We start from the raw sequence: 26,694 nt of genomic DNA on the forward strand, positions 1-26,694 counted from the left end.
TCCGCTCAATTTAATTAAATGGATCATATCTTTAACTATAACCTTTTAATTTTGTTTTGAATTCGCTAATTATGTTAAAAATTGACAGCTCTAATAATAATCCTATTATATTTAAGAGATATTCTAGAACATTTATCTCAATCATTTTTCTAACCTTCGTCATACTTTTTTTATAAAAAGTTAAACGATTAAATTTATAAGATGGAGTAGATACGTTAGCATTTCTTTATATTTAATATTAATGAGAGAAAATATATGGGTGTCTTGTCACATTCTAACGATAAGTACACCTGTCTCGTCCAATAAAACCCAGCTGTGACTACACGCTTCGAAGCTATTCGGTGACATTATCTTTCCCCCACTTTGAATAATCGACAGGTGGGCCCAGTCGTGTTTTGCGTTTCGTCCCGTCCAAGCAAAAGGAAAGAGGATAGATTCGGAGATCAGGCTTCTGGGAAGAAGACCGCCGACTCAAGGTCTGGAGTCTCACCCACCTTGTTTTCGCCGTCTTATCCGCCAAATCCATCCGATTGCCCTCTGTATCCTTTGAGTTAGGGCTTTTATTCTGAGCCTCCTTCCGTTTATCCAAGTCAAACCCTTATCTCCAAAACCTTTCACTTCTCTCAAGGTAATTTTTTGGTTTTTCTCTCTCGATCTCTCTTTGACTCCCGAAATTTATTCTTTCTTGCCGTCTGGCGGGGATTTAAGCGTTCCGGAATCGATTTCTTTTGTTTGTATGTATGGATTTGATTCTGTTATTTATTTATTTAATTTTTTTAACATTTGTGTTCGGAGATTGATTTTTGCGCTCAAATCGGGCAGATCGGGGCCGGTTCTGGCTGATACGAGTTTTTGACTCGTCGTTGACTTTTATCAGTCTCAGAATTGATTCCGGTGAAATTTTTCTTGTTTTTCTGGAAATTTTTTCATGTTTTGCAGAGAATTGTTGTATTTTTATTTTTATACAAAAATTCGTGCATTTGATGTGTAAATGTTTTCGTTCTGTTTTTTTTTTTTTTTTTTTTGCAAATATAATTTTTCTGGACTTTGTGTTCGGAGTCTGATTTTCGCTAAAATCGGACAGATCGAGGCAGTTTCCGACTGATACGAGTTTTTGGGTCATCGTTGTGGACTAATATCAGTTTTAGAATTGATTTCGGTGATTTGTTTTACTTGAAATTTGTGTGTTTTGGCAGAAAAATTGTTGTATTTTCAAGTTTGCACTGAAACGTGTATTTTTTTGATCTCTAACACGGATTTTTGTGCACGATCCGTTTTTTTTTTTTTTTGGTTTTGTTACTGGTAAAGAGGTTTTTTTTTTTTTTTTTCTTCAGTAAAACGAATATGTTGAATTTGTGATTGGTAATTAAGTATTGTTTGGTTGCGATTTTAAATTGTGTGTTCTGAAAACTTTATTTTTAAAATCACAACTACTCTTTTGGCAAAATTGCGGTTTGTCCTTTAAAATTGTAATTTAACTTTTAAAATTGTGTTTTTTCAATAAAACACTTATTGCCTTCGATTTGAAAATAGATTGAGATTCCCTAAAATTTTCTTTAAATTTGAGATTCTTTAATTTATAAATCTTAGCCTTTCATTTTATCTAAGGGTCTAAAATAAGTCTTGTTTTAGCATTTAATGAGAAAGCTACTAAACTTATATTTCCTCGAGGGTAGCTTTCTTATTAAATGCTGAAACATGTCTTATTTTAGACGTTTAGATAAGATGGATAGCTGAGATTTATGAATTTGAGAATTTTAAATTTAAAAGAAATGTTAGGAGATCTCAATCCTTTGAAAATGCGGATTTTTGTCTATGAAATCGCAATGCAAAATGCACCCTAAATGTTTAACTGCATTTTTAAAAATCGCGTTTTAAAATTTTAAATTTCACCTTTTGAAATTGCAAGCCCAATCCCTAAGAAAGGTTTTGTTTGTTAAAGCTTTTCCATTGTTGCTTTTGTTTTCTATTTTCAAAACAAAAACATTGGCTTTGTTTCCTCTCCGTTTTATTTTCTCTTATCAAATAAAATCATTAACAAATATCTCTAAACACTCAAAATTAGTATCACCTTTATGTCCCATCATAACACTTTTTAAAACAAAAATAAAAAAGCATCCTCTAAAAAAATTAGCAAATGGAGGCATTAACATACAACCCAAAACACAAAACACTCATAAAATCCTTGAAACTACTTAGCTTTTTCTGTCATATTAGAACATTAACAAATGGAGCCAAAAATAATCTAAAAAGCATTAATAAATGGAGCCAAAGACTTATGAATAGAAAATAGTTGAAAAGGGTATGTTTGCTAATTTGTGTTTTTTTGTTTTTTGGTTTTTTGGTTTTTTGTTTTCGGATTGAAAAGGTATTATGACATGTTAAGAAGGTAAACGCCGTTTTTAGGAATGTTTTCTTGCTGGGGTTTACATATGAAAAATGTTTTCTATATAGTGTGTCTGAGAAATCAAACACCTACTCTTATCTCGAGAAACCCAAACAAATGTGGAGCTTTATTTGTAAATAAATAAATAAAATAAAAAAGGTGAGAAAAAAGAGCTCTCCGCTAATCTTTTCTTAAAAATAAAAAATTAATAAGGTAACTCTTAGTATTGCAAAAAGTTAAACACCTGTTTTGTCAAAATATTCTTTCAATTGCTTTACTAATTTTTTAAATAATAATTTAGCTGCTACATCTTCAAAAGTTAAGCACGTATTTTGTAAAAATATTCTTACAACAAGAGAATAATATAGATTTATACAAATTGTTTTGTGTTTTGGGGAGTGAATTGAGTTTTGAGCTGTTTGTTAACATATTTGTTTTGAGAGCAGAAAATAGAAAACAAAATTGAAGCTGGTCATTTTGTTTTTACTGGTCCTCGTCATCTATATTTTTTTCAGCATGTAAACTTAGCATTTTCTGTTTTGGGTTAATAATTTGAAGATGTGCTTTGGGTGTTTGTTTTGTGCAAATCTTAGTTTCATTTTTATTTTTTTAATATTTGATAGTATAAGTTTAAGTTTATAGCATTATTTATTGTCACAGAAATTGTCCACTTGTATGGGATTTAAGTGTTGATACATTATTGGATGGATGCTATTATTAGGAGCAGAGCTGTTTCGGGCTGTAGAGTAAATAAGGAAGTGGCGTTTCTTCTTTAGTTTTATAGAGTTAAATGGAAAGCATGAAGATGTACATCAAAAACAACAGCAGTGCTAGGTATGTGTATTCTTTTGGTTAATCTTTATACAGGTATGTAAAATCTCTTTATTAGAATGGAAAACTATTAAACTAATCTCCAGGGTTTAGGTATGTATTAGATTAATTCATGGGTACAAAAATCATCTCAAAACGCCCTAGGTAAGCATTGTTATCAAATCGGTTTCTCTGTACATTTTTCATTATTGTTTTTAATGGAAACCATGACATGCACATCTATGTCATTGTCAATATCTTCTTGCTACACGGAAAAAAAGTTTTAACTAAACATAAAAAGAAAAACGTAAAGGAAAAAAAGGGGAAAACTTAAAAGAAAAAGAACGAAAAGGGAGGGGGATGCAGGTGGTGGAGAGGGGTTGGGTCTCGCCTCTTTGCCACATGGGAGTGGAACCCTTCACCTCTACAACGTCTCCGCGCAAAGGGGGGAAAGGGTGGGGCAGTGGGGATTTGTCTCCAAGCCCCCTAGTGATGGTGGGACTCAAGTCCCATAGCCATGAATCCACCCTCCACCCTTCACCCTACCCTCTGCCCATGGGGATGTAGGTGGTGGAGAAGGGGTGGGTCCCTCTCTCTCTTCACCCCTACAATGTCTCCTCGCAAAGATGAGAGGGTGGGGCCGATGGGGATTGGTCTCCAACCCCCCTAGTGATGGTGGGACTCAAGTCCCATTGCCATGAATCCACCCCCCACCCTTTGTCCTACCATCCATCCATCGGATGGGGGTGGAGCCCCATGGAAACTGTCCATTGTGATAGATATAAAGTCAAATAACTTATCTATGATTCAAGTACTTTTTCTTATTCCTTGTGCTTGCTCGAAACAAAAAAAGAAAAAAAAAAAGAAAAGGGAACTTCACTTGACCCCCCATAAACTTTCAATGCTTTTGCAATCATCTCCTAAACTTCATAAAGTCTCAATTTAGTGTATTCAACTGTAAGTTTGCAATGTCACATTTCTGTTAGAATTTAACGGAAAATCCTAATGAAGGAGGCCAAAATTTCCAAAATACTCCTATTTAAAAATTAATAAATAAATAAATAAAATTGCTGCTGGGGATTGTCTTGTCTATTGATTCTTGTATCTGTTGCAAGATTTCATTAATTCACAAACATTCTCTAATATTTTGGTGCTGGTTTAATTTGTGTTGGTTTATATATGTTGGTTGTCTATCGATCACTTCATTTTTATGCCAAATTTTTTTTATTTGAGAAACATGATAGTATATGTCATCATAATAGATATTCTAACTAGTTTCTACTTTTCAGGGTTTGCCAATTATCTGAAATGGTACAGTTACTGACTGGTTAAGAGCTAGAGTTGTACTTTTCTTGTATAGTTAAGCTTTTAGATTTAGACTTGCGGATAGATATTGATCAAGTAGTTAGAAATGGAAGCAAAGACCGCAAAGGCGTTGGATAGAAATCGGAGAGTTGTGCGAGACTCAAAAAGAAAGCGTGTAACCCAGTTTGCTACATATTTGAATGAAGTTAACCCAACAATGTCACCACAATGGCATACATCACAAAATAAGCTTGGCAAGCGTAGGAAATTGGGTGGGTCTAAAAGCAAGCTCAAGAGCTATGGGTCTAATTTTGGGAGATCCTTACAAAGATGCTATGCAAATTTTAAGAAAACTGGCACACCACAGCGTTTAATGTTTTATCAGAATGGCCAATGGAGTGATTTTCCTCAGCATATTGTTGATATGGTTAGAGAAGATTTTCAAGTAAAGAAGCCTGCTATGGAGGTTAAGTTAAAAGGGCATCCTTTTATGCTCGACTTTTTGCACATGTTTCAGATGGACTTGAAAACAGGCTCACGACAACCCATTGCTTGGATTGATCAAGCAGGCAGCTGCTTCTTTCCAGAAACTTATGCGGATGACAATGAGCTCTTTGATTTCTCTCAACCTGAAAGTGGGAAAGATCAAGACCCAGTGTTTGAGGAGTCCAATGGGTCTCATGAGATCAAGCTGCTGCTGGAAATCGAAATAAATGGAATGGAGGAATGTAGTGGGGAGTCAAATGCTCTAGTTAAGCATACCCAAATCAATGATAAACCGGCTACAAACCAATATGTTACAGATGTTGAGGATAGTTGCAATAGAGAACCTGTTGCAAAAATTGATGAGGCTGTTGAGGAAAATAAACAGATGGATGCAGATTTAGTCACAGCCACTGTATCTGAAAATGAATTTGATTGTGACTCTCTGCAGAAGATGTTCCTTACCAGTATGAGTGCTTTTGGTAGTGTTGACATTGTTGAGATATGCCCTTTCTCAAGAAGTTCTTTGATGCAAGCTCGTTCTGAGCTTTTTCAGAAGCAGTTAGAACTAACCAAAAATTGTCGTGGGGATGCAAATGTTCGATATGCTTGGCTTCCTTTATCTAAAGAGGAGCTGCCTACAGTAATGACACATGGGCTTGGTTATTGTCGACCTTCAACAATTAAGTCCATGTATGGCATTGGTGTTCATCTTACGGCTGCTAATAGTCCTTACACCAGGTTAGGAGTTTATTTTCTAGTCTACTAATTAAAATATACAATTGAATTAGTAAATTTTATATTTTTAGCAAGAATGATGAGAACTTTGTGCCATAAAGGGAAACTTTTATGGTGTGCTAGCAACCTCCACAGGCTTTTCTGTGGCCTGTGGGTTGCCCCCTTTCTTGGCTGCAACTGGCCACCTCTTCTTCTGGCATTTTCTCTTTTATCAGTTAAAAAAAAAAAGAGAAATAAATCTGGCAATGTATTCCTCTACATTAAGGTTTGTATAGTTGCCTAGTAGTGGTAGGTGTTCCTTTGTATTACTTTGAAGGTTCTTTCGCTAAGGGTGAGTCAATCTGGGTTGTTGCCTCCCCAGGACTTGCACCATGCTGTGGCTACCCAACTGACTATGAGTAGCAAGAGGCTGTAGTAGCCTCATATTGTTGGACATCTATTCCTTCATTTTTGGTGTGCTCCTATTTGTTCAATGGCTTAACTCTGTTACTGTGAGGATAGAAAAATCCTGTCATGAATGTGATTGTTATTCATCTTTTTGTTATTGTTATTGTTATTCTTTCCATCACACAATAAATGGAAAGTGATAAATGACATGCATTTTAAAGAAACAGGCACTCTTCCTAAAAAATGCCCTTAAATAAACCAAGAAAGTGGGTTCAATTTTTTTTGAAAAAATATATAATGTAAAATGAACTTATTCAAATTTAAGAGTAATATGAGGAGTGAAATGGATGAATACTTCCATCTTTGAAATTGCATTTATTTTGTGACTTCTTAAAAGGAAAATTACCTGATCTACTGTGGGTCAAAGGGAGCATATTGTGCTGATTTCCTTAAGAAACACATGGGATTCACTACTAATGGATTGTTTTTTATTTCATCATATTAAACAAAAACCAAAAATTTCTTCTTGTGGTCATTTCTCATTGTCATCGTCATATTGCTATTTACATTTTAGTTATTCTGCTGATTATTAGAGAAGTATTGAATTTTTGTTTTGATTACAGTGCAAGTCATTGTGATGTTGACGAAAATGGGGTACAGCACATGATATTTTGTCGAGTGATAATGGGAAACATGGAGGTTGTTTATCCTGGAACTAGACAATATCGTCCGAGTGACATATACTCTGATAGTGGAGTGGATGATCTTCAAAATCCTAGGTTTTATATAATCTGGACTATGAATATGAACACACACATTTTTCCAGAATTTGTTGTCAGTTTCAAGTTCTCTTCCGAAGCTGAAGGTGAATTTTTCATTCCTTTATTGTGCTCTTTAGTTTCATGATTATTTTACTTTCCCCTGACATAGTGTTGGAACTCGTGTTCTTGCATTATATAACTTGTGTTTTTGCTCCTACTAGCTAGGTGGCTTGTCTTGTATACTCTCTGTGTACCTGGAGCCCCTACGCTTTTTATGATATCTCGATTACTTATAAAAAAAAAATAACATGATGGACACGCTACCTTTGCAATTGATCAGAACTGAACTAGTTGATCAATTGCCCAATATCTGATTCAAACTCGTGTGGAGAAAGTTTAGAAGTATTTAGTTCTAGGAAAAAGAGCTTCATCCATGGATTGTAGATATCTCCTCTTGGTTGGGCTCTGTTGCATTCAAGAGATGATTCATCACTGCAACTACTGTTCCTTGAGATAGCCAGCTGTGTCTTCTGCGGATGCCGGATGGATGCCATGATTTTTTTTCTTGGATTTTTTAGTACTTGAGCATTAGTATTCTATGTTGTTCCTACAGGGCATTTGATTGGAAGTGAGACTAAGCATGATGTTTCAGGGATTACATCTTGTCAGGTGCCTCATGGCCAACGATTAGAGTCTCCAGCAGTTGATGTGGTATGTGTCTTAATTTATTAGATGGTTCTTGCTTTCGTTTGTGCTTATGTAGGATTTTTATAATGTTATTAGATATGGTTATTTTGATAAATTAAATAGAAAATTATACTTGGTATATTAACCAACAAATTCAAGAATGAGCAATACTTGGATGCATTAGAAATCCAGAATGAGAAAGCGTTGCTTGAGTGGATAGGAAACACTTTGTCAGTTTCTAGACCTCTTCCAAAGTGACTTGTATTATGTTGAAAGCACCATGACAACTATAAAATTTTATGCAAAGAGCCTTGCCTTTAAATTATCAAAAAGACCAAAAAAAAAAATGACAACAAAGTGAAGAATAATACTCTTGTATTCATTGTGTTAACTAGATATTTGTGGTATGTGTGTAGTTGTTTTTAATTTTTAAGATGAATGTCTGCTGTGGCAAATTGTTTCTCTCGATGGTTGATTATAAACTATTTTGTTTTTTAAATTATTACTTATCTAAAATACCATTTTCTTCTGAAAATTGTTACTTTGATTGCTTGTTTAAGCTGAAAAAATTATTGCTGTCATATTTTTTTCTTCTGTTGTGGTCGAGGTTTCAAATTTGTGCAGGTGTTTGATTAAAAGGCACCTTTTCTACTCTTGTAATCCCTTCGACTAAGGATCTTTCTAGTACTTATTTTGTGCGCCCTAGCTTTAGGTGGTTGTTGCCATGCATATTGTTCCTCTGATATTTGAAGCATACACTTTTGACCAAATTGGAGATTGCATGTATTTGATCTTTGAACCATTGTATTAGATTTCAGTAACCTTTGCTTTCACAGAGATCATGCTGGAGTTAAATTACTTTGTGGTTGGGATTATTTGTGCAGATGTCGGTGATGATTCTTTTTAGATTTTGCAGCATTTGTTTTTGTTTTGTTTTTTTTTGTGCAAATTTGCAAGTGAAACTGCCTTTGACAAATTTAATTTGTTCTCTCTTAGGAGAGCATAAGTCAACCAAATTCAGATTCTCGGAGATCTGGGGGGAAAGCTGCTAGCGTGGCCTCAAGCACTACAAGAGCTCCTAAATCCGCTTGGATGCCTTTCACCATGTTGTTTGATGCTATCTCGGATATAGTTCCTCCTACATATATGGAAAAAATTAATACACATTATGAGTCGTTCAGGGTATGCATAGTAACTTTAATATTTTGCTTCCCCAGGGGGCTGGGGGTGGGGCTGCTCTTCCTCCTTCCCAGTCTTCTGTTTTATTGAATTATCTTCTACTATTTGTACGTAATTATTTTTTTGAATATTTATCAGGCAAAGAAAATAGGTCGTGATGAATTTATCAAAAATTTGAGATTGATAGTTGGAGATCCTTTGTTGCGGGCTACAATCACGAGTCTTCAATGCAAGGTATGAGTCGTGTTTCTGCAATTCAGCTGGTTTGAAACATTCTTTATGTGCTCTTGGGCCATGCAGTGATTACTTATTGCAAGTTGGATTTTCATTATGGGTATTCAAAAGTTTGAGCTTTATGAGGTGGACAGTGGAAATTCTATTTGTAGAAAACGAAAGTATTTGAAGGGTTCTAAAATTTGACTTCATCTCGTTCTTTGAACGAGGAAATGGTTTAGTTATTAGACAAAATAGCTTATAACCCGCGCTATGCACGAGATTCTTTATTATAATTTAATTTTAAAATTTAAGCACATCATTTTTCTTTATAAGTTAAAAAGACGTATAAAAATATATCTCACATCTTTAAATAAAAAAAATTAAATCTCTATTCCTATAAATATATATGATTTAAAATGAACAGTATAAAGAAAAAAAATTAGCAAGAAGAATACATTGATTATAATATAGTTAACACAATTAATGACGCTAATTAATGACATTTGGATTTTATTGAAATATAATTAACGCTAATTAATTCACTCCTAAAAAACCGGTTAAAAAATTTTGCTTTAAAAAACTGGTTTAGCTTTAAAAAAAATGGGTTCACGCCACGTCGCAATTTTAAGGTGCTTTTGGGAGGGGTTTCGGCTTTTATGTGTATGATTTATTTGTTGGATACTTATGGTCTAGCTAGGTCAACTGCTAGTAGTTGTTTTTGGTGTGGTTTATTTGTTGGTAGGCTTCACGTGTGTCGGTTTTGAGAATGTTTTTGTCGGGATTTAAATTATTTGGGCATTAATGAATGTATCGGAGTTTGGTGAGGGGAGTGGTTTCTGAAAAGTGTAGTTTTTAAGTGAGGGCTTACTAGTGAATAGCTGTGGTGGTTTCCTTAGGAGAGGAATAAGCTCTTTTGGCGTCTTGTTGAGTTTGATATTCGCGCAAGGTTTGGGACGAGTGGGCTTGCTGGTTAAATAAGGATTCCTATGGGGTTTGATTTGCAACACTGATTTGAGCATGAGATCTGTTGCTGTTTCATTGGAAAAGAAAATGATATGCTAATTTGTGATTCTAAATGTAGCCCTTTTATTAAGGCAGCTACCTTCGAGAAGAGGCTTACAGTGGAAAATCAAATAGTATGAAAGGACCGTAGTTGCTTGTACCCTATGCGCAAGCACAATGGTGAGATGGGAGGTTATCAATCTTAAAAGTTATTGAGTAGCATAATATTAACTAAGAGTTCCATTAGATATATAAAGGGCTGGCAAAACGGGTTAGCAGGTCGACACGATTACGACCCGTAATGACCCGCCACCCAATTAACCTATACACGGCCCGTTAAGCTAAACGAGTTGGCGGATTGACATGATTATGACATAGAAAACAGCCGGGTAACCCGACACGACCCGTCTAACCCGTTTAAAATAACCGGGTCATATCGGGTTGACACGACACACCGCGTTTGAATGAAAATTTTTTTTTAAAAAAAATAATGTACTAATAATACATTATACAAATGCCATTGATACATCTTTTCAATAAAAAATTTAAAAAAATGATGGGATTTACGAAGTAATCTAATAATACAATTACGAAGTAAGCAAATGGACTGGCAGCAAAAAGTTCCATCCAATCTCAATGATGTCCCGCATACTCCTAAACACACTTTTTATCTCCCAAAAAAATACTTAAAAATAAACAAAAAACACGCACACTAACCTCACTCGAGATGTGTATTGCCGACTACAATTATCGAAATATCCAAATGTGCAACAAATTGTCGGCGCTTAGCCACTAACCAGAAACAAGGAAAGAAAGTAAAGTGCAGAGAAATTAGAGAGTCCGTCGATTCGAGTCTTCCAATATGCAAGAGAGTGGGAGAGTGAACAGTGAAGAGAATAGAGGGAGAAAGAGGCTCAGAGACAGAGAGCGGCGCGACAGTGAGAAAGAGCGGCAAGAGATTGAAGACTGAAGAGAGTGAAACTTGTGAGAGTCTGAGAGACTTAGATAGTTAGACTTAGGTTAGTTTAGGGGTTTTTTTTAATTTTTTTTAAAGGGTCTGGCGGGTCGGCCGCTTAACCCGCGGGTTGACCCGCTAGACACGAAAAATAACCAGGTCATAAACAGGTGACCCGATTATAACCCGAACCTGTTTAGATCAAACCCACAACTCGTTAACTTCGTGTCAAGTTCCCGCTTAACCCGCGGGTTGACCCACCAGACACGAAAAATAACCAGGTCATAAACAAGTGACCTGATTATAACCCAAACCTGTTTAGATCAAACCCACAACTCATTAACTTCATGTCGGGTTCGCAGGTCGTACCTGTTTTGCCAGCCCTTGATGTATTGACATGGGTTGCCTTTGAGTACACCTAGTGTAACATTGTGACAATGTGGTACTACTGAATAACATTTTGTTGGATCAATATCTTGTTGGATCCAGTAGATTACATGATCTTTATGTCTTTAATGCTTGCCAAGTATGAAGATAAACAGAGATTAAGGACTACCTCTTCGAAAAAGATTCAAAATTATGATTTTTTATATTTTAAAAAAGCTGTTAAAAGGCATGACTTTTGAATTTGAATATAAAAAAAGCGTTTTGAGGACATTTGGTCCTATGGTGGCTGTATAAAGTCATTGTGTGGTGTAAACTAGAGCATTCTTGTTTTTTGTTGTCTTTTTCCCTTTTTGATTGAATGGCAGTGGTGTGCCACATAATGGACATTGCCCATGAAGGCCGGTGACCCAGTTTCGACGTAACCTATTCAGCTGTAGATGCTGTAATTGATCCTTTCTTCGATGTTGTTGAAAGGGATTTTGGTTAGTTGCAAAGGACTGAAGTTACAGGACAATTATGGCTGAGACTTGGTTTAGTTTACAAGAGATCACAGATAACATACAAGGGTAGTGGTCATTTGTGCATTTTCTTCCAAAGTGTCAAATGCAGCCTTTTGAGCCACTATTAAAGGTCCATTAATTTGATTTCATATACTGCGTGAGGGTAATTCCAATTTTTAATGTAGCTTGCTGGCTGATGCAGGTACCATCGGAATCTAGGCGTCAACCGGAACTGCCAAAGCCAATGCTTGATGTAGAAAAGGTTGCTGATAACATAAATGCGTCGACATGAAGTTGTGAATGCTATGATGGGTTTGAAAGCTTTGTTAACTGCTAGCAGCTTGCGTTTTTTTGTTTGTCAAGGCTATCTGTGTCTTTTTAGAGTTGAACATGGGACTTGGGCAAGTGTTGTAGCTTTTGAACTAGGGCTATGTGATGTTTGCCAAATGTGGATATTATTTTTGAAGGTGGATTATTTGATCTTTCATTTGTCTTGGTATTTGTCTCCTGGCTTGAGTTGCACAGATATCACCGATGATGAGTGGCTCCTAAATCTCTCTACTCAACTTATGATGGGTTTTTTTCGCTAATCAACGGGATTGACTGACCAGCTTCAAAGGCTATAGGTTCGTGTTTAGAATTATGGCGGTGAAATATTTCTTCTAAGGCTGCATATTCTAGTTATTTCATTAATAAAATAAAAACATGTAAATTTGCAGGAGAGATGGACAACGTTGTCGTATGTATCTCCATATGGTGCTTTCAAATTTATTGTCCGAGGTTCGTGAGATTATTTGTTAAATAACGACGTTTTTTTCTATTAAAAACAAAAAGGAAAAATAAATAACAAGTTCATAAAAATATTTTTCTCAAATTATCAAATGATGAAAATATCATTAATAAAATTAAATAAAAATAAACAATGGCAAAAACAAATTTTTTTTTTCTTTTTTGTTAAAAGTGAAAATTTGAAAAATCTTTTTGTTTTTCCTTAATTTTTCGAATTTATTGGAATAGTTCTTTTTTTTAATGAAAAAAATTTAGGGTCATTTTGTCTTTTTGGTGGCCTGTATACGTTGTCAATTTATTAGTAGTTTACGAATAACATTGCTGCAATTGGAAGTTAGGAGAATATTGTTAATTAAGTAGTAGTTTGAGGGGCTATGTAAACATTTCTAAAAAAAAAAAAAAGACTGAATAATAAGGGAAGAATGGAATTTAGGATTTTTTTTTTTTTTTTCATTCAATACAGAGCCAGTTAAAATGCATGAATAAACCTTCATTTCGATCTCACCTATCAAAATGAATATTTTGGTATTCTTGTTACTCATTGAAGAACATCAAGATTGGCATATACATCACCATAACAGAGTTTGGAGCAACAAGATTTGAATCGTGATACATACTTGCAGTGTGATTTTTAACATTATAGTGCACTCGGAGGTACATTCCCGGCTGATGGATCCCAACCAGGAGGCTTGATGTTTGGCCAATCACCACGACACCCCAGCCTTATATACAAGCTCTTCTTACCTTCCAAAGTTGCAAAATTTCACTGTGATTAGCAATTGCAGCTGAGTGTGTTTCACGAGTAATTGTAGAAGTTCCTCTTGTGTCATTTCAGTAATGATGTGGCTCTTAAAATTACTATTTGATCAAAATTCAATAATGATCAATCACAAACTCAATGATGATTTTAAGAGGCACATCATTTTTAGAGTGACACAAGAGAGACTTGTAGCATTTCTCGTGTTTCACTGCTCTATTTACTCTTAGATAAACAATATATGATTAGTTTTCGTACTATCTCTAATGTTTTCTTTGGAGGCTAATTGTGGGTTAAGCAGGTTGCATTGAAGGCACCATCAGATTGAGTAAAAGCATGAACAGGGTGCTGCATCAGTTATTCCCATTTTTTTGAGTTCTCATATTATGACACAAACTAAAGGGTGATACTAGGCTGTTGCCTGCTAAGTAGAAATTCAACCAAACTAAGAAAGCTAAGACTCTTACAATCCACAAGAAGAAGTCACGTATGAGTGTCTGCCCTCATAAATCGAAGCTATACATTTTCTGCCTCATTATATTTGTGTCTTTTTACTTAGCACCTGAGTGCCAAAAGTTCGGCACTATATGATAGAGAAATGCTACATATTATAATTTTATTCGAATTCATCAAACGAGGCAGAAACTCAACTCAGCTCCATTATACATACATACTATATGTTAAAATGACCTCTGGCATGCTTAAAAAACTTTTGACCCAGTTCTAAATTTAGGCTTTGCCCACTCAAAAAAAAGTGCCCCACCCCCTAAAGCAGATAAAAAAACATAGTGTCCTTTCTTTTTCTTTTTTTCCTTGCCAACATCGCTGACTTATAATAAAACTCACACTTCACAACAAAACAAATATAGTTGCGCTAACAAACAAGCAACGTACGAGAACACTAGCGCGAAAGCTATTGCACGTTAGCAACACGCATCCATTTTCTTGCTGCAATAGTTTGATTGCTTTCTGAATTTATTCTTTGAGCAAAAATAGGGATGGATGCCAAATTTTCAGAAAGAGAAGTCGGTTCCATACATGTCACGAGGCTTGTTCACACCACCATATACACACGTCTACCATTTTCTTCAGAAAGACAGTGCTCCCACCTTTTTGACTCTCGCAATGAAACACCAACACCCTCTCACACTATGATACATCTCTCCACCTTTTTGACTCTCGCGATGACAAACACCAACACCACTCACACTGTTATACTCTCTCTATTTTCTCTCCCTGTCACATTTGGTATCTCTTCCTCCCCATCTAACATATGCTCCCAACCCCTTGTTATACTTATAATTTTAAAAAATAAAAAATAAAAAAAAATAAAAAATCATTTTCCTCTTTCCACCATGCAACTAGAGTGTCATCCACTTTAAGATAATATTTTATGTTATGAAATTCACAGTTTTTTAAAGTCTCCAATAACAAGTGTCACTTTACTGCAAACAGTTCCCTTCTTTTGTGATAATTTCCATTTTCAAGTATGTAATCAAATCTTTACATTGATTTATTTTCCAATTCACCAATGTTGCTTATATATAGACAGATGCTTATATTTTTTCACTAATGATTAGTTATCATGATTTTTTTTTTACCCCTACTACCTAAGTGGCTTCTCTTGTATACTTCTTATGTACATGAGGTTGCCTTACTTTTTTAATGATATCTCAATTAATTATAAAAAATAAAAATAAAAATTTACTATTAAGTAATAAAATTATCTATGTAAACTTTTATATTTAGATTACTCTTTTAAATTAATGTGTTAAAACTTGATTATGCAACTGAATGGGAGAATAGTAGATGAATGACTGTTTAGTTACATATATCAAGAGAGAGATATTTCAAGACTATCAACAATGAAGAAATCATGCAGCGATTTCAAAAGTTGTCAGGACAACTCAATAAATTAATGCTAGGTGTAAAATAAATAAATTGCAAGCAACACTTACATGTTTTAAACGATAAGTAAATTATGTTGAATTATTTATTTATTTTGTTAGTTATTTTCTTTAACATTTTTAATCAGTTTCATCATGCATAATTACTTTACAAACCAGAGGTTTTACTTATCACATTAGTATTCTATGCATATGCATATGAAAACGAGGCCATCTTTGTTGTAATTACTGGTAAAAACAGTGTCAACATGGAATATGCTAATATGATAAATGGCTAAATGAGTACCTGCAAGTTTCTTGTCTGACAGAACTAACTGTTTAAGGGCACTCAAGGATCCCTGAGCCACAGTTTTGGCATGATCAGTGTCCCAACCCTGAAGCTTGACAACCACGTCAGCGTTTGAGTAACCCAGTCTAGCATCTTGCATTTGCCTCTTCGCCTCCTCCTTTGCTGAATCTTCATCTGCATTGAATACTATCAACAACATTCTGATTGAAAATTAAGTGCAAAATATGACGTAAAAAAATTCTTAACTACCGATGGTGAGGGTTACTATCTGGGCTTCAAACATCAAAATTGCACATTCACTGGGGGCCACAAAAGGGACCACTAACAAAGCGATTTGAGACAAAAATCAGCAGAATTGGATATTACAGGACAAGTCTGATTTAAGAGAAGACTACTCTTGAACTGAACTCACTCCAAGGACGATAGGCCAGACATAATATAGTTACTTCTATGCTAAACATGAACTCCAATTTGAGAATGAAAGATTCGTTGATTTTAGTTATATGTATCCAATCAGTCCTCGGATTTTTTTTTTCGGGGAAAATTCACTTTACTCCTAAAGTTTCAGGAGTTTTTCAATTTGAACCCTAAAGTTTAAAAATTAGTAATGTACCCCCTGAAGTTTCAAAAATTTTCAATTTAAACTCTCTGTTAATATTTTCCGTCTAAATGGATGGAATTCATCCCACGTGCGTGTCACGTGGCATATTAAGGCCTTTTCTTCCCATTTCGCCCTCAATCTAGATATCGAATTTACGTTATTACCCTCAAGATGAGTCTCTCTCTCTATCCACCAGCGTTACGCAGAGGAAGCTATCTCTCTGCAAAAAAGATTATATTTTTATTTTTTATTTGGTTATATTAGCTGCTTTGGTTGAATATTTCATGAAGAAAATCTTGCTACGCAAATGGGTTTTTCATGTCAAACATACTTTGCTATATAAAAACAATTTTTTCTCTGAAGATCGATAGGGCAAGACAAAGGCTGACAGAGATATGTTGGATCTCAATGTTGATATCCTCTCGAGCACCTTACCTTGTGACAAAATAGAGGAGACAGTAGTAATAAAGGTGGAGAAGCTCCCGGAGGGCTCTAGACCCCAAATGGAAGACTCCGGGACCTCCACCTCCTTTGTTGTTAATGCCGAAGAAGCTCGAAGCATTGCCCGAGACGTAGACTCCTCCAAGTTCATCTTTGACATCATGAGAAAAGGAAAATGCCATGTGCCTAGAGACGAAGCCTCGGCACTGGAGCCCGTTACCAGACAGCTTTTCCAGGTGGCCGGAGAGCCATCAAGGCCTCAATGGTTGAACTTGTCATTTGCTGACTTCGGTGGTCAGGCCGAGCTAAATATTTTGTAGTTGAAGCAACCGCAAGTAAGGAAAAGCAGGCGGGGGCCAAGGTCCCAGAGCTCCCAGTACCGGGGCGTTACGTTTTGCCAGAGAATCAGGTGATGGGAATCACATATATGGTATTTACATGTGGGTGAGGCTAAAATTGGAAGTTTGATAAAAATCGCACGTGACACGCACGTGAGATGAATTCTATCAATTTAGACATAAAACATTAACGGAGGGTTTAAATTGAAAATTTTTGAAACTTCAGGGGGGTACATTGCCAATTTTTAAATATTGAGGTTCGAATTGAAAAACTCCTGAAACTTTAAGGGTTAAGTGAATTTTCCCCTTATTTTTCCATTAGAGGCCTTAGTAATTGTAGGTAAGATATACTACAATCACCAATCAATTCATCACATGATTTGTGGCACATAGGGAGAAGATGGTGGTGAGGCATGTTCCAGCAACATAATTCCTAGGAGAATAAACACACAGAAATCCTAAGATGGTCAGGAAATCAGTTTACATCCACCGACTTAGAAGTTCAAGACAGTTTCTTTGACAAAGAATGCTAATACCATGTTCACGCTACACTGGTGAAAATGTGAAAAACGATTTCCGTTATGTTAGAAACAAGAATGAATAGTTTGTGTGACTTTGTGCTTCCGTGAGCATGTGTAGAACACACAAACCTCAATTTGGTTATATAGGTTTGATAGATGATACTCTGTGGTAGCTTGAATGAATGAGGAAACAGGCAGAGGTAAGATTTTGTGAATCTTTGAGGTGGCCATCATCATCACTAGATATGGTTTCTTGGAAATAATGGGAACAGGCTCTCCAGAGGCTTAGGGAACAATAGTCTGCTAGCAAAAGAATCTTGTCAAGCATGGAAAGACAACAACTCTTTTTGTTTCTCCTTTCTTTTTATCCCCCTACAGAGACAGAGGGTCGGCTGTAGGAACATTAATTTCCAATTCTAGACCTAACTCAGCCCTCCCTTTCATCCCTTTACCACTTGAGCAAAGGTCCGTGCATTGATACCGACCCGACACTAGTCTTCTCTACAAAATTCATACCCTTTGCCTATGACACCATCCATGTTATTGATTGGCATAAATTAGTTGAACCTGTAATTTGGCTTTACATGTCTTTTTTTAAGTAAACTTTCACATGTTAAGACTAATGTCAATTGGTGTTTGTATCATTATCAATCATTAATAATGATTAATATTTATAGAGGGCTATGGAAAATTTATGTGTGAATTTCTAATGTAGATATAAATCACAACAACCAATATTTGGGTGGTAATGATTAATGAAAATATCATATTGTATTCATTATGTATTCATGCTGTATTCATTATATATCCATGAGAAATTTATATGGATTGAAACTTGATGTGAATTCTGACCATACATGTACTAAGAGTTAGAGTTTGAACGTAAGACCTCTGTTTTGATACTATGTTAAATCATCAATTATTCTAAAATTTTAAGTTGATAGAAATGATGAATTTAATTATTTATTTAATATTCTAACGGTCTACACATGCCACACTCACTACTTCTATATCCACCTACAAAAATTTTACAACTTGTCACTTTATCATGATTTTGTGCTCAATTTGAGAGGAGTGTTGAAATATTATTCGTATTTTATATTGAAATAAGTAAATCAAGGATTGATTGTTATGTGTAAATCATGCGAATACAAATCAATCACCTTGATTTAATATTTAACTGTAATAAATTGATAGTTGACTTTCCATTTTCAAATTGTTGAACTCCTATTATAAATGTGGGGTTTTCTTATAATGTGTTCCATTTCTAGCCAATAATCAAAGATGTAACCCTATCACACATTTTCTATGGTAGATATAGGCCCTCTAATGGCCAAACCATTTTAAATCTCTCATCTTATTTTTGATGACGTCCTCATCATAGGTGATGACACTCAAGGTATTGCTAACCTTAAACTGTTTCTCCATTCTTACTTCCACATAAAAGATTTGAGTCCTCCAAAGTACTTCCTCAGTTTTGAAATTGCCCATTTCTACATATGGCCTATTTCTTGATACTTTGATACTTTACAGGACGCATGACTAGTTACTTTCTCTATGTAACAAATTTGCAACTCTCCAATACTACCAGTACCCCCTTGCTGATCCCTCCATCTATTGTTGACTGGTTGGCGCCTCGTCTACTTAACCATCACTCCGCCAAACATCACCTACTCCATCCATATTCTTATTGAATTCATGCATAAACCTTTACAATCCCATTACATGGCTGCTCTTTGTTAGGTGTGACTTGCCACCCATCACACGTGGGCCCCCACTCTCTACTCCTTTTGGGTTTAGGAGACTTTTGTCCAAGTTTGGTTTGGACTCCTTATCCGGCTTCTAGTAGTAGAAGTTTGAAGACTTACGTGCACCGACTTTGCACATATATATAAAGGCATGGAGCCTTGTGTTTTATGTGTGCTTAAAAGGAGTGTGGAGGCAGCAAGCTGTACAAGTGCAAAACTCATGCACTAGTGAAGCACAAAAGGGGGGGTGTGCCAAAACGTGAGATAGGAGGTACAAGGGCTACTATGGTGTTTTCTTCTTGGTGTTTTTGGGGGAGGCAAAAACAAGTGATTAGAAGAAAAATGTGCTGCAGAGTGAGAGAAGAAAATAGAGATCAGCCGCCATTTGTTCGAGCAAAAGAAGAGTTTGTATATGTCTTTTGTATTCTATTTTGAGAATTATTTCTCTTGTGTGATAGTGAGATTTGTGTGTATTAGGGCCTTGGGATCTGAGTGATTTTCTCTCTACTAGTTTTGTACTCCATCTTTTGGATAGTAAATTTTTCCCGAGTCGTCTTCGCCTGTGGATGTAGGCTTGTTAAGCCGAACTACTTAAATCTTGGTGTCGTGTGCGATTACCTAATCTTTGTTATTCCACATTCTTCTTATTTTTTGCATCTCACAGGTCTTTGGAAATATGATTAATTTCCTAACACTCTTTGCCTCTTCTGATATCTCAAAGGTATCTTACTCTCCTTTTCAAGTTCCCTGCAACTCGATGGCTATTGTGACTTTGATTGGCTGTCCTATGACTCACTGCTCTACTAGTGGCTGATACACCATACTTGGTTCCTGCCATATTTCGTAGAAAACTAATAAACAAGCTACTGTCCCCCAATAGTGGGCCAAAGCTAAGTATCACTCCATAGCACATCTCTGTTGCAAGCTTACTTGAGTCAAGTATCTTCTTACATATCTTTGCATTGCTCATCCTTAGGCTATTGACCTTTATTGTGACAACAAAGCTGCCTTGCACAAAACATATTGAGCTTCCAACCCAAACTCCTCCGCATATCTCATTTGCACACTTCCAAGCAACTTGCTGATCTTTTTAGGAAGACTGTTGGATGAGACAGATTTCAGTTTCTCGTTGGTGAGTGGGCATGATCGACATCCATGCTTCAACTTGACGGGGGTGTTGATTGAGTTCCAGCATATCTCCCATATTTGGGGATGTGCAACAGTTATCCCATTTATATTTTACCTTACATGGCCCAATGGCTTAATGTATACCTTATATGACCCAACGGCTAATTGTAATCGATGTATAACCATTTTCCCTTTTTTGGTTCAATCTTGTAACCTTTATATAAAGATTTGTGAATAGAACAAAGAATGCATGGCAGAAAATATAGTGTATGTATGCTCTTAGCCGAACCTCGTTTATCTCTTGTCCATTTTATCTCTTGCTATTTGTTGCTCCGCTTTTCAATACCCGATAAAATAAAATTACTTATGTTCAAGGAAAATTGAATAAGAAGGAAATTTCTCACCAAAACTTGTTTTATGTGAGTTTGTGTCCCAAAGACATTAAAATGATCTTCTAAGGCAGAATATTTCACATGATACACTAATAAGAGTTGTTTAACCAATAAAAGGCAAAGAATAAAGGATCAAAGATAATTACCTGTAGCTTCAGTGTGGGACAGCCACACAGTAAATCCTGCATAAAGATGCTGCCACTTATCAGCCCTTCTAGCAGCTCCCTGCTGCCCTCCTAATGTTGCAACAACAGCCCGAACATGACTGCAAGGCCAACCAAACCCAGAAAAGAATGCCCTCTGTTTCTAACCAAACCAGGAGGGGGGTGGGGCAAGAGAAAAATTGATCAATTCGAGCCATAGACAGTACCTGCTTAAACTTTCTAATATGGCACCTTCTGCTTCCGCAACGGAGTCAGAGCCTTCAGTGAGCACCCCTGGAATTGATCAGACTTGTTAATGCACTGTGAGATGGGAGATATGAGTAATTTCAATCAAATATGCAGGAAGTCACCTTTTCAAGTCTTATTAGATCCTATCAAACAGCATGATGTAAAACATAGCAGTTAGATCATTTTTGCTTTATTAAGTAGAATATTGGCCCAAAAGAAAACATAGACAAATAGATTGTAGCAAGGAGATGTTACTAATTATAGAACAATCAAATGGAAGGTGTAACTTAGGATCAGACACGGAAAGAAGGAATTTAAGGAGAAAGAGGCTGACAGCAGCATGGATAACATTAAGAAGACATACAAGATCTGCCTCTTACCAAGTTCGATTTGGAAAGGACTTTTGTTATTTAGTTCACAAAATTTGTAGACAACTTAACATCATTTACTATTAATAGTAATGTTAAGCTTCAACTGCAGCACCTCCAAAAGAAATCAACCATATACTAGAAAATCGAAAGTCTAAAAAGACATTCCTTATGAACCCAAGGAATTAGCCAACATCTATGATCTAATCAGGTATAATTAAAACATGCTAAATATTTGGTTCACATCTTGGGATTTAGTACTTTGCTTTTTGTTAGAAGAGTTAGGTTTTGAGTCATTAGGGTTTTGGGGGTAGTTTAGTCTTTATGGTATTTCCTTAATCCTATATAATAGGATGCTTGTATTAGGTTAAAGATAAGTTGAATAATATTATAGCCTCCGCCTTTTGTGTCTAAACCGTTCATACAAACAATAACACTACCCCCAAAACCCTAATGACTCAAACCCTAACTTTTCCAACACTTTTCATCAGCTTCTTCACCACCACCACCACCCTCATCATCATCCTCCTCATAGATTATATGATCATTTTCAGTGAATGGCTGTCTTATGCAGTCAATTTATAATAGAAAACACTATAGCAGTATCTTTTTAAAAGAAACAATAAAGCTCATTATTACAGATTCGTTTTTTGCATAACCAAGAAATTAGCCACTTGTATTTTTTGTGTAGATGATGAGCTCCATGCGAAGGCAAAGAGATTGCTTCAATGACCAATAGCCAGTGTTCACAATATACTCACATGAATCAAAGTTTTGCTTGGTATACATTTCCAGCAACTCTTTTGTGCTAAGTGGCGTGTACCTGAAAACCGCTTCAACCAAACGGAACTATTAGGACAGAAGAAATACTTAAAAACCAGATAGATTTACACATATGCCATGATATTGACAGAGCCTCTCTTGACGTGAGTAGGAAATGAATCTGGTATTGTTTTTATTAAGCTATAAACAAATTCTAATTGAATAAAATACAAGAACGGAATAAAGGTCCCCCATGCCAATACATAAAACTCTAGAAGCTTGAAAGGAACAATAAGCAGAATCCAGATCTAGTCCGGTAGGCGGAAGATAATAAAATCCAATGACTAACATACATTTTATTCCATCCAAGTTTAGGTTTGCTATCAATTTGGTCCTTGAAATTCTAGTTTGGTCCTTAAGTTCTGACTTGTTATCAATGTAGCCCTTTCGTCCAAATCCATCACAGCAGTGGGTCATCAAACTTCAGGTAATGCTTGGAGACTTGGGATCTCCGCAGATAAACGCGACATGTAACTATCAAAAGTACATCTGTATTGACAACAACAGCAAGCAAAATCCTATTTCATAAATATTTAGTAAAAAAAATAAACGAAGTTGAAGTTTCCAAATCCAATCATTTGAACTAAAAAGATGAATAAAAGAGTACTTGAAGCAGATGAGTAGACTCAAATGACAAGGCATCGGGCTTTCGGAGAAAATGGAAGATTTAGTCACAAACAGCTCAATTCACAATGTAGCAAACACAAATTATTCAAATTATTAGGAATCCAAGACCACCCTTCCACCAAAACACTGAAATGTTTCCTTTTCAGCTCACAGCACTCAAGTTCAGACACACCACCAAACTTTTGCAAAAAATAAGACCCATTTGACTGAACTGGGACCAACCCCTTGTGGCTCTCTTTGAAGTTGCAACCCAGTTGAGTGTCCCACTTTTTGAAGGTGCTGATCAAATCGGTAAATGGGTCTGGTCTGGATTTGGTCTCCAACAAACTGGGACAGCTGATGGGTTCAATGAAGTTTGATACAGATGGCAATTTGAGGAAGTTGGAAGAGAAGAGGATCAAGAATGTGAACCAACATGAATTCCATGGTGAAGATGTTGAGGGGCTTCAATCGCATGGTGTCCATTGATCTCATTATTCATCTTTTTTTTTTTAAAAAAAAAATCCTAATTTTATGCACAAATACAATGTCCTTCTGGTCATTCAACACACTGTTAGCAGTGTTACTGTGTTAGACAGAAGTGCTACATTGAAAACAAATCATAATTTCAAGGACCAAAGGAACACTGGGGACCTAAAATTAACTACGAATCTAAACTTGGAGGGACCAAAACCAATTATTAAGGCACAAGATAATACCAGTTAAGTCAGTTCAGGATAGATGTTATCATACTTAATAACTAGTTTTAACTATGCAATATGATTTTCATTAAAAATTACTAGACTATCATTAAGAATCAGAAAAGCATAGACTTATGAACTGAGTGGTAAGCTGGAAATGGAAAAACAAGGATTGATTACAAAGAAAAAGCAAAGCATAGTGGAGTACCATATCACTAACACCAGCTTGTCAAATCAGAGGAAAGAAGTAACTACTATCATCTATTGTTAACCAAAATGAAGAAAATATCAGTACCCAAGACCAACTGCAAGTTCTCCAGCCACTTTCTGGTTAATTTCAGTTGAATCCCCAACAATGTAGATTGATGTTCCTTGCAGAAGTTGCGTAGATGCCATTGTCAGGGACTCCCAGGACTCCACAATGTCAGGCCACTTCAAATCTGGATCTTGCTTTTTCAAGTTTATAACCAGTTGATCATCATCTATGTACCTGTTCAAAGCATGAATCCTCTGTCTAAACATCTGAAGACCCATATACACATTATGGAAATTTAAAACGATTCACTCACAAACCATATTGTTTCAGCAGGCTTTATTCTTCCAAACAGATTATTAGTTTCTATAAGTGTGATGAGATAGCCATTGCGCTGTACTCTAATTGTTAAAGAGGTGTCATTTGAATCCACAAATATGTCTCTGGAATTTTGAACGTCCACATTGAGTTGTAATCTCAACTCCACCTCAGAAGAACCATCAGAAAACTGCATTATATTTCACATAATTAAATTGGATGGCATCAAACCCAACTGGCAAAAGAATAAAAAGACTTTGAACCTATTCATAGAACAGTTTCAAACTTCATTGATATTATGGCTGGTAATATCCATGCGTTGCTTAATGTTCCTGTATTATAATATTTAGGCTAAATTTATTATTTACTACAATCAATGAAACTAGAATCTTAGAAAGTTCCTTTCTGTCCTGATAACAACTTCCACCTCAACACCCAACTGAAAAATGCTTGATTCAGCGGAATACGACTGAAATGATTAATTATTCAAAAACTTGATGTATCATTTTGCAAAAATACAGTGCAGTTATGTTAATCGAACATTTCTGCATGATAACTTATTATTACACTAACACTTTCTTCCCCAAAATTGTTTGCGGTGCTCCATTCTTTGCTGGATATTGCCACTTATCTAGCTTCAGGTGAGTTCTTCACGAGCTAGACAGCGTGAATAACATTTTTATCATTATATTATTATTATGTTTTTTCCTTTTCAATTTTCAGCTGGCAACAGTATGAACTATGAGATTGGAAAATTATCCAGTATGCATAACAAGAACTTTCTAATTTCATCCATAATTCTAATCAAATTTCCAAATAGAAATATGCAAAACTTGATTCAACCAAAATGAAAATTACTTAATAGCACTATAAGGAGTACAGTATGCTCTGTTTGGTTGCCGAGAAAGTGCTCACAAAGAAAAAAGAGACAAACAAAATAATAAATTGAATCCTATATATTCTAAAGGACCTGAGAATCAAAATCCTGCAATCAGCTGAGCATAACTTTACTCAAGCATGCCAAACAAGAAACAATACGCAAAAAAAAAAAAAAATGAAAATTTTCTTTTTCTGTTCCTGGATTTTCTAGGCAACCGAACAGAGCCAATAAGGACTAAGGAGTGATATGAAGCAAGCACCTCGTAGTTCTTGGTGCTGACGGGGATGGTGGAGGCACTGCGGCAGGAGAGTCGGTTGGAGCTCTTGAAAGGGGCCACCTTGCTCCACAGAAAGCGAGGAAATGAGGAAGGGAAACTTGTGACGGAGAGGAAATTGGGTTTGGGAATGGGGGGAGTGAGCTTTGGGAGTGACAAGCTCAGGATTTTGGTGGTGTTTTGGGAGAGAAAGCATAGATTGGTAGAAGCCATTTGCTAGACTAGGTGTGAAACCCAGTACCTGGATAAGATGTAGTTTGGCCGTTGCTAATTAGTTAGTTTCAGTCGTGGGTTGTGATTCTATTTTTCTCCTATTTTTGGTAGGAAAAATTCAAATTTATTCTATAGATTTTAGGGTATTTCAATTTAGCCTCACCTAAAAAATTTTCTTCCTTTTTTCTGGTATTTGGTACAAATGAGACTTTTGGTCAAAATCAAAAACATTTTCGATTAATTAGAAAAACCTCCTTTAAAGTGCGTAAAATGTTTCTATTTTTTTTATTTTTCTAAGTTTAAACCTCTCATTCTTACACACACTCTCTCTCTCTCTCTTGTAGTTCATTATCTGTCGCTGCCGCCGAAGGTCTCCAAAATTTGCTATTAGAGGTTTTTGAAAATCACCATCAAAGTTCGTTGACCATAGGCTATCAGAGTTAGCTAGATGTTGTCGGCCGTCTCTCGCCAGCCAACGACCATCAAAGTTCGTCAGAGGTAGCCTGTCGCCGAAGGCTTTTTTATAAAAGTTTGTGCCTCTTAAACTTTAACTTCAATTTCTTTTAATGCTTAAATGTAATGACCTCACCCCAATCAACCGTTTGATGCGTGTTCTATGTGAGACTTGAAAATGCACACAGAAAATGTCATTTCATCAAACATGCATGTAATTGAAACATTAACAACCAACGAAAACAACCTTAATTGCTCTGATACCAATGTTAGAGATCATAAAAATGTACCTTCGAGATCTAAAACAGTTGTTTCACGTTGTTACTATGTCTCCACATTCGATTTATTCTCAACTCGTGGTGGTGCTTGCTACTAGAACAAACCACACATATTCTATAGTCCAAGTCCCTCACACATGATCATAAAACCAAAGAAAGTGAGATATTGTTCTTGCATTTGCACATGGTTTTTCCCTTCTATTTCAAAACGTTCACACACTACCTCTAAAATTTTTTTCTCAAGATCTTATATACTCCATTTAGTGCATGCTTAATGCACCACTAATCTGCTATATTTCATGCCCAAGTAGAATAGTGGAAGAACATGTAGTAAAGTGAGATTTTCTAATTTTTTTTTTTTCTTTTAGGATAACTTTATGGAGAAATTGTCTAAACTCTTACTTATTATTTAAATTGTCTAAACTCTTA

At 35.8% G+C, this 26,694-nt stretch overlaps 2 protein-coding genes across 4 annotated transcripts; one reads left to right on the forward strand and one right to left on the reverse strand.

Annotated features, from left to right (window-relative positions):
* The first annotated feature begins 387 nt into the window (after positions 1-387).
* Positions 388-12,297, forward strand: LOC132175258 (inactive poly [ADP-ribose] polymerase RCD1). 3 transcript variants are annotated; one of them, XM_059587138.2, is made up of 8 exons: positions 388-628; positions 3,108-3,220; positions 4,486-5,725; positions 6,733-6,974; positions 7,523-7,581; positions 8,554-8,739; positions 8,875-8,970; positions 11,999-12,297. In XM_059587138.2, the coding sequence occupies exons 3-8, from the start codon at positions 4,608-4,610 to the stop codon at positions 12,086-12,088; spliced, it is 1,791 nt and encodes a 596-aa protein (XP_059443121.2). In that variant the 5' UTR covers positions 388-628; positions 3,108-3,220; positions 4,486-4,607; the 3' UTR covers positions 12,089-12,297. The 3 variants fall into 3 exon arrangements, with proteins under 3 accessions (XP_059443121.2, XP_059443116.2, XP_059443120.2); XM_059587133.2 differs by having other exon boundaries at positions 390-628; positions 7,484-7,581; XM_059587137.2 differs by lacking the exon at positions 3,108-3,220 and having other exon boundaries at positions 390-628; positions 7,484-7,581.
* Positions 12,298-13,060: 763 nt separating this feature from the next.
* On the reverse strand, positions 13,061-25,613 carry SKL2 (shikimate kinase like 2). The gene is made up of 8 exons (XM_059588876.2): positions 25,307-25,613; positions 24,170-24,357; positions 23,892-24,086; positions 22,229-22,290; positions 21,078-21,144; positions 20,854-20,972; positions 15,536-15,712; positions 13,061-13,329 (listed from the first exon to the last, which is right to left on the reverse strand). The coding sequence occupies exons 1-8, from the start codon at positions 25,532-25,534 to the stop codon at positions 13,223-13,225; spliced, it is 1,143 nt and encodes a 380-aa protein (XP_059444859.2). The 5' UTR covers positions 25,535-25,613; the 3' UTR covers positions 13,061-13,222.
* Between the last annotated feature and the right edge of the window lie 1,081 nt (positions 25,614-26,694).

The sequence above is a fragment of the Corylus avellana genome, chromosome 3 (genome assembly GCF_965113065.1).
Source record: "Corylus avellana chromosome 3, dhCorAvel1.hap1.2, whole genome shotgun sequence".
Classification (NCBI taxonomy): domain Eukaryota; kingdom Viridiplantae; phylum Streptophyta; class Magnoliopsida; order Fagales; family Betulaceae; genus Corylus; species Corylus avellana.